Here is a 6,874-nt window from a genome sequence, read left to right on the forward strand (position 1 = left end):
CACCATTGGGGCCACCGTCACTATTGATAGGGACCCGTAGAGTGAGTTAGGCTCCAAGATTGAAAATCCATAAAGTGAATCAAGCTCCAAAAAATAACAAGAAGAACAATAACATTTGCAACAATTTTCTATGTTCTCTTTCATTCATCAAAAGGGTGTTCAAATACAATTCATGCATGCTAAAATAAAAACATGGGATGGATGTAAACTACCAATTATACAACGTGGGAAGATGGAAACATAAACGAACAATGCAACTAATTAAATTAAACATGGGAATTGGGACATGAGTGAAGATATGGCTGCGTGGTACGTATCAACCACCCGTCGCCTCTATCTCCCCTCCAACACCACCATAACCCTGACACCACATTGAAGTCATCTCCATCACCTCTGTCGCCGCCGTACCCACCCTCCAACGTCATCATTAGCTAACATTAAAAAATTATAGCGGGTTTTATATTTTAGTACTTTTTGTAAAGCGGCTCATTTTAACCGGCTCCATTTGAGCTAGATACCATTTAAACTTGAGAAATTTAAACTTGAGAAAGTATTGACACTTTTTAAAATGACTCATTTTGACCTAAACTTATTTTGCTTAGAACAAGTATTGACTGAACATGTATTTGCATAAACTATGGAGAAAAAAAGATTAATAGGAGAATAAATACACAATATGTTTCATTTTCTACCATATACCAAAGTAAAGTTACATACGAAATCAAAACCACACCATTTCCAATTACCAGCTTTATACACCATTCATAGTATTATAAATATTAATTACTACTCATATGATCATTATACTAGTTATATAAAAGCAAAAAACTTGTTTATTCTTTACTAAATAAAAAACACTCTTCCAGGCGTTCCAAACACTCTTAATCCGGAACCCGACCCATTCAAGCAAGTTTACGCGGCTTTCGAACACTCAAAAGCTTCACATCATCAATAACAGGACCACAAAGCGATGAAAAGTCGTCGCTCCTCATCGTATAAAACGTACTATAAAACATAATCCTGGTCCTCGTACTTGTTGCGACAAACCTAAGAACCGCACGCTTGTATCCGCCTTTACCCTTGGATTCATATGGCACTTTTAAGGTTTCCCTATTGGCAAATGCCTCAACAACCATTGACCCTTCACATGAGTTACTAGCATCACCCACTGTGAAAAAAAGTTGGTAAGTTTTCCCAACAACAGTTCGTGCGACTTGAGCTATGGCGCTCTCTTTACCCGCCACGAGCTCCACGGCTCGTCTTCCTTGTGGGACCGAGAAGTGGGCAGAGTCGATGTACTTGACCGCTTTAAGTGACTCAACCATCCAAGCTGGGAGTGGTGAATGGTCATCTTCAATGTTGGGTGGGACCAATACACCCCATGATGTGTTGGGAAAGATATATGGGCCTTCTTCAAATCCTCCATTTTTAAGTATGTTCTCTACATATAAGTTTATTATATAGTAAGTTATACATTATAGATACGTGTCATGACTTAATTGGATAATGATGTGCCAATTCTCATCCACTACATGATACATATGCATCAATGAAACCTTGATTTTGTGTGACAAGGTGCATTAAAGTGCTGGAATTTGTAATTGAAAGGGTCACCATTCAAAATTAATTAATAGTAAAATGACCCCACATTATATAAATATTTTAAAAATTATTTTTTTTTTTTAGAATTTGTATTTTGAACAAAATATAAATGCTTAAATAAAAATAGAATACGAAATAGTAAATAAACAAGTGAGATTTTTGAAGGAAAAAATTGAATTCCAGTTTAACTGCTAAGTTTGTTTCCCTAGTTCAACATGTCTTATATCAGATATCGGTAGCTGGTCAGTTCAAATAAAGATAGTTTAAATAAAATAAGCAGAACTGTTTATGTAGTTGTTTGCCGGCCAGTTTAATTCTCAAAACCGTATTTACAACAGACCTAACTCTTAAGCTAGCTAGGTATATCGTGTTGTGTCCACGAAAACTTTTAAGGATTGTAAAACTCCTATAAATAAGTCCTACATGAATAATTAAAATTACATGACAAAAAAAGTTATTTCTGAATTAGCTCATACATGGACCCGACCAAATGATAATGAGAGGCCATGCAATTATTGAGAATCCTCAAAGCATTTACGTTTGTTAGGCCGTTTATTTATGTTTCGATCTTTGATTCGTTTACATTCCTACGCATATCTACTTATTTATTGCATTAACTCTTGCAATAATAAAACCTGCTAGGTCGTGTTCGTGGGTTGATGGAGCTCCAACTTGACATGAACCCAAAAATCTGTCACGAATCCAAATACAACTCGAACCCAAAAATCATGTAAAACACGTGAACCCAAACATAACCCGCATATTCGCAGGTTAACCCAAACACAACCCGATCGTCCCAAAAATTTTTCTTCCATATTAGAACTTTATATTTACTTTTCGAAAAAAAAAACATGTATAAAACAGTTACATATAAGTCAAAATCTTATGTAAATTTTCTTTTTAGTTTTTAAGTTTGGTATAAGATTCTCGACCAATTTAATTTAATATAATGGGTTAGGTTATAATAGAAAGTATAGTTTTTGTAGGAATGATAGGAAGTAATCTTGTCTATTGATTTTTAAGATGGAGGGTTGAGATTAGTTTATGTGAAAATCATGTGTGAAAATAAGGGGAATGACATAAAAGGAATAACACATTTGTTGGCTTTCTCTCTCCACATGCAAGGCACATGTCAAATTCCCCCATCATTTTAAAACGTCCATAACTTTTTTTACAACGTTTTTATTGAAAAACAAATTTATCATAATAACGAGTGTCTTTTTATCTTTTATATGAGTACCATATTGTTATATAAAAATTAAAAAAAAAATTAGTGGGTTTTTACGTATTGTGTTTTACCAAAATTGTGTTTTACAAAATTGTGTTATACAATTAATTGTATTTATCATTGTGTTTTTTTTTCTCATTGTGTTTTTTTTCATTGTGTTTTTTACATTATGCCATACAATTGTGTTTTTTATTGTGTTTTTATCATTGTCTTTTTTTAATAGTGTTTTTTTCCATTGTGTTTTTCACATTGTGTTTTTTAAATTGTGTTTTTCATAGCGTTTTCCATTGTGTTTTTTCGGAATTTTCCGGCGAGGTGGTGGCGGTGGGTGACGATTGTGGTGGCGGTGGGTGACGATTGTGGTGATGGTGAGCGGTGGACTGGTGGTGGTTGTAGGAGATAAGTGAAGATGTAAGTGGGTTTTATATAAGTGGGTTTTTGAAATTAATTTAAGTGGGTTTTAATATTAAAGTAAGTGGGTTTTGATATTAAAGTGTTAAGACTAAAATACCCTCCTTCCTAGCCTTCTTAGGAAAATCAAACTTCTTATTTGAACCTAACCCTTAATGTATAAACGCATTTAAAAAAAGTAAAATAAATAAAAGCAAATGGGTTAAACTGGTTAACCTGCGATCTGTTGGTTCAACCCAAACCTAACCCGTTTAACTAAATGGATTCAAAAATTCAATCCAAATTGACCCGAACCTATTTGTACCATGCCCAAACCCATGAATTTCTTGTTAGAATCGTATTCGTGTCAGATATTTGCACCCTTAGAAACCCACAATGTAAGTTAGCTATTTGTAGAAATTTGACTCACCTCTTGATGGCCTAGGAGGGTACAGAGCTTTGATGGCAATAGAATCAATAAGCGGACCACAAGCGGGATCCTCCTCGACTCCCGGATTATGCAACTTAATAGTAGCCGTATTATACTCTGCTTGAAAAGCCCAGGCATACGAGTCCCATCCGCTACTACTATACAATGTCTGCATCGGTAGCACACCAAAATCAGGTGCTACCGACACATTCAATGTCTCTTCTTGAGCACATGTTCGAGCAGCACTAAACGTGATGGAATAATACATTCCTTTAGTCACGTTTATTGTCTGCTCGATTGTTGCTTCGTTTCCTAGCCTAACTGCATAGGCTCCCTCAGGGACAACTAGCAACATGTCCCCTTGCTTTTGGCCTGATTTGATGTACTCAACAAAACCAAAGATCGTCCATCCGGGGATGGCATCGTGCTTTAACACTTCCGTGCCTTTCATGTCTGCGGGTTTTGGCCCGAGCTCAAAGTTCCCATTCCATAACAAACCTGCATTTTATTATAAACAAGAATGCAACAAAACCATTGAACAATCAATGCGTGTATCACTAAAACAATAAGCTGTAATAAACAATGTTCAATTAGCAGTTTAGCGTGTATTGATAGTTAATTTGCATATGTATATCATTGAATTCAAGCTTGATAGACACGTTTAACTTAAAATTTCATTTAGTGACTTGGTTTCAGCCAATGTTTTAAAAACCGGTTTCTGGGCTATGCTAGAATGGTACAATAAGTTGTATTGAACAGTTCATCCACGTTGAATAGTTAACCCTATAAATTATAATTCTATAAAAATAAAACTTCAACTTAAATAATAATGTAAAAATATATGATTTCATCGTATAGGAAATGTTGGTAGGTTAAAACAGATCGACTCGATGTATAGTATAGATAAGGCAACTGTGTTAAAACTTTAAATCGGAGAGACTTTAAATAAAGAAAACATGTAAAAAAATAATAATAAGAAAGAAATACATTTATTTTGATTAAAAGTATAAATAAAAATGGTAGATAAAGATATTAAATAAGGGAAACAATTAAATTATATCACGTCGACTTCTATCAACTTTCATTCTAATTCGGTACAGCGTGGCGTAAGCATGTGCCCACCCACGTGCATATGCAGGGTACAACCATCTCATGCGTAGATTGTACAACTTAATATCCCATTTGACCACTTCTATAGCTGTTTTTGGCTCATAATATAAAAATATATATCCTTTCTTTTTATTATATAATATTTAGATATGAGACAACTAAACTTGAGAATTTTTTAAAAAAGATACTGGTCATATCATTTTCACTTACCTTTAATCAAGTTTTTTAACTAAAGAAATGTTAAAATCATATAACCAATAACTACTAGAGATCATGATTGCAGAAGTTGTCAGACGAGTAAAATATATAATATAAATGTACATATAACATAATTAAATTAGTCGAAAATAACAAAGTATGAGGGTTACACAATCACGTTATGTATCAAAACACTATGAAAAGATGTATTATACAAATTTACAATTTCTTAACATATTATTAGTTTTAAAAGAAGCGTTCATTATAATTATATGTGACCTAACTATAAAATATAACATGGTTATATTAGCGTCTAAACAATCTTATTTCTTTTCTTACTTTATACTGACATTGAAATGCCTATAAACCTGATATGTGATATCTGTCACATCGTTTAATTCTTTTAAAAGACTTGGTTTTGTAATCCAAAAGACACATACAGCATAACTTGTTACACGTTTAACTTATATAATTATTTATTAGAGGCGGGAGGGGAGCAACTTACCGTCGGTGACTGCGGCGGCAGTGTGGATGGTGGTGGCTAATAGCAACACCGACATCACGGTGGCTAATTCCATAATTGATTTTCTGTACATTTAGAGAGAGAAGAAGAGGATAAAGTTGGTTTGGATTGCAAAACTGGGTGTGCAAAGGCCCAGTTATATGCATGCAAAGTCTACAAATGCCCTCATCATTTAAGATATTAACAAAACTACCCTTTTGAAGTAATTTCTCAATTTATCATAGAAATGGGTAGACATGACACCAAAACATCGGTTAGGATGGCCAATAGAGTCGGTTGATTTATGATAGATAAATAATAAATTTTATAAAGTTATATGTTTCAATTATACATCAGTAAACACTTGATTCCTATTTATTGGCTATCATATTTATATCAGGTACAGGTTTAAATTCTGTTTTCATTTGATATTTGAATTAAAATCTTTTAGTCGTTGCTAGTATGATGTAAACTACTAGTTATCTAGTCACTAACGTGTCATTGACTTCTCCAAAAGTAGGTGTAAAATAAACTTATAAAATTAAATATTTTAATTTGGAAAAAGGAAAATAATTCATGAATTTATATTTGAAATTTTTTTGAAAACTCTAGTAAGTAGTAACATATACGTACCTTTTAAGATATCATATTCAAGTGAAACGTTTAAGGGTGCACACACGTGTGCACAATATCACAGCATGCTGTACTGAGAGCCGCTTTAGTATTTTATCATTTCTATTTTGGTGGAATGATAAAATAGTTAGATGTAAAATAGAAAGGGAAGAATTTAATCCCTTTATAATTCAATATTTATTCGTTAAAAAAGTAGCTATACACATTGGCAATCACATGAATTATAAACCGACATTTTTCAGCCTTTGGCTCTGCAAATGAGTGAAGTGTTTTATGTATACATTTATTCTAAAATTTATTTTTAACATTAGTTCTACCTCTAATTCTATTCTATTTTACAGTACTGATATCGTAATTAATTGAGTTAAGTGTCATTATAGTACCTGTGGTTTATCCAATTACGCAACTTTAGGACCATCTTTGAATTTATTGCAAATGGCTATCTCGTTTTTCTAAAACTTGCAATTTTAGTACTTTTTTTCTAACCTCGTTTATTTTGTCCGTTAAGTCAGGGGCAAATTAGTGATTTTGATTATATTATTTATTTTCTCTTTTAGCTAAGTGCCATTTTCATACCTGTGGTTTGCTTAGTTACAAAATTTTGGTACATTTTTTTGAATTTATTACAAGTAGATACTTTGATTAGTTTTGGATAGACAGGCAAACCAAGAGAGGCATTACATATTACAATTAAAAGATCATCTCTAACTCTAAATGAACAGATCAACCCCTCTCCCGCGCTCATTGATCCTTCAAACCCTAACCATTGTTCATCTTTAAG

The 6,874-nt window shown here is 33.2% G+C and overlaps 1 protein-coding gene across 1 annotated transcript; it reads right to left on the reverse strand.

Moving 5' to 3' along the window:
• Positions 1-660: 660 nt before the first annotated feature.
• Positions 661-5,601, reverse strand: LOC143575506 (BIIDXI-like protein At5g11420). Its single transcript, XM_077059864.1, has 3 exons — positions 5,464-5,601; positions 3,651-4,148; positions 661-1,441 (listed from the first exon to the last, which is right to left on the reverse strand). Exons 1-3 carry the CDS (start codon positions 5,552-5,554, stop codon positions 903-905), a joined length of 1,128 nt encoding a protein of 375 aa, XP_076915979.1. The 5' UTR covers positions 5,555-5,601; the 3' UTR covers positions 661-902.
• Positions 5,602-6,874: the final 1,273 nt, after the last annotated feature.

Source organism: Bidens hawaiensis, unplaced genomic scaffold (assembly GCF_021521415.1).
Source record: "Bidens hawaiensis isolate Kalapana, Puna unplaced genomic scaffold, B.hawaiensis_p1.1 tig00001412_1, whole genome shotgun sequence".
NCBI classification, from domain to species: Eukaryota; Viridiplantae; Streptophyta; class Magnoliopsida; order Asterales; family Asteraceae; genus Bidens; species Bidens hawaiensis.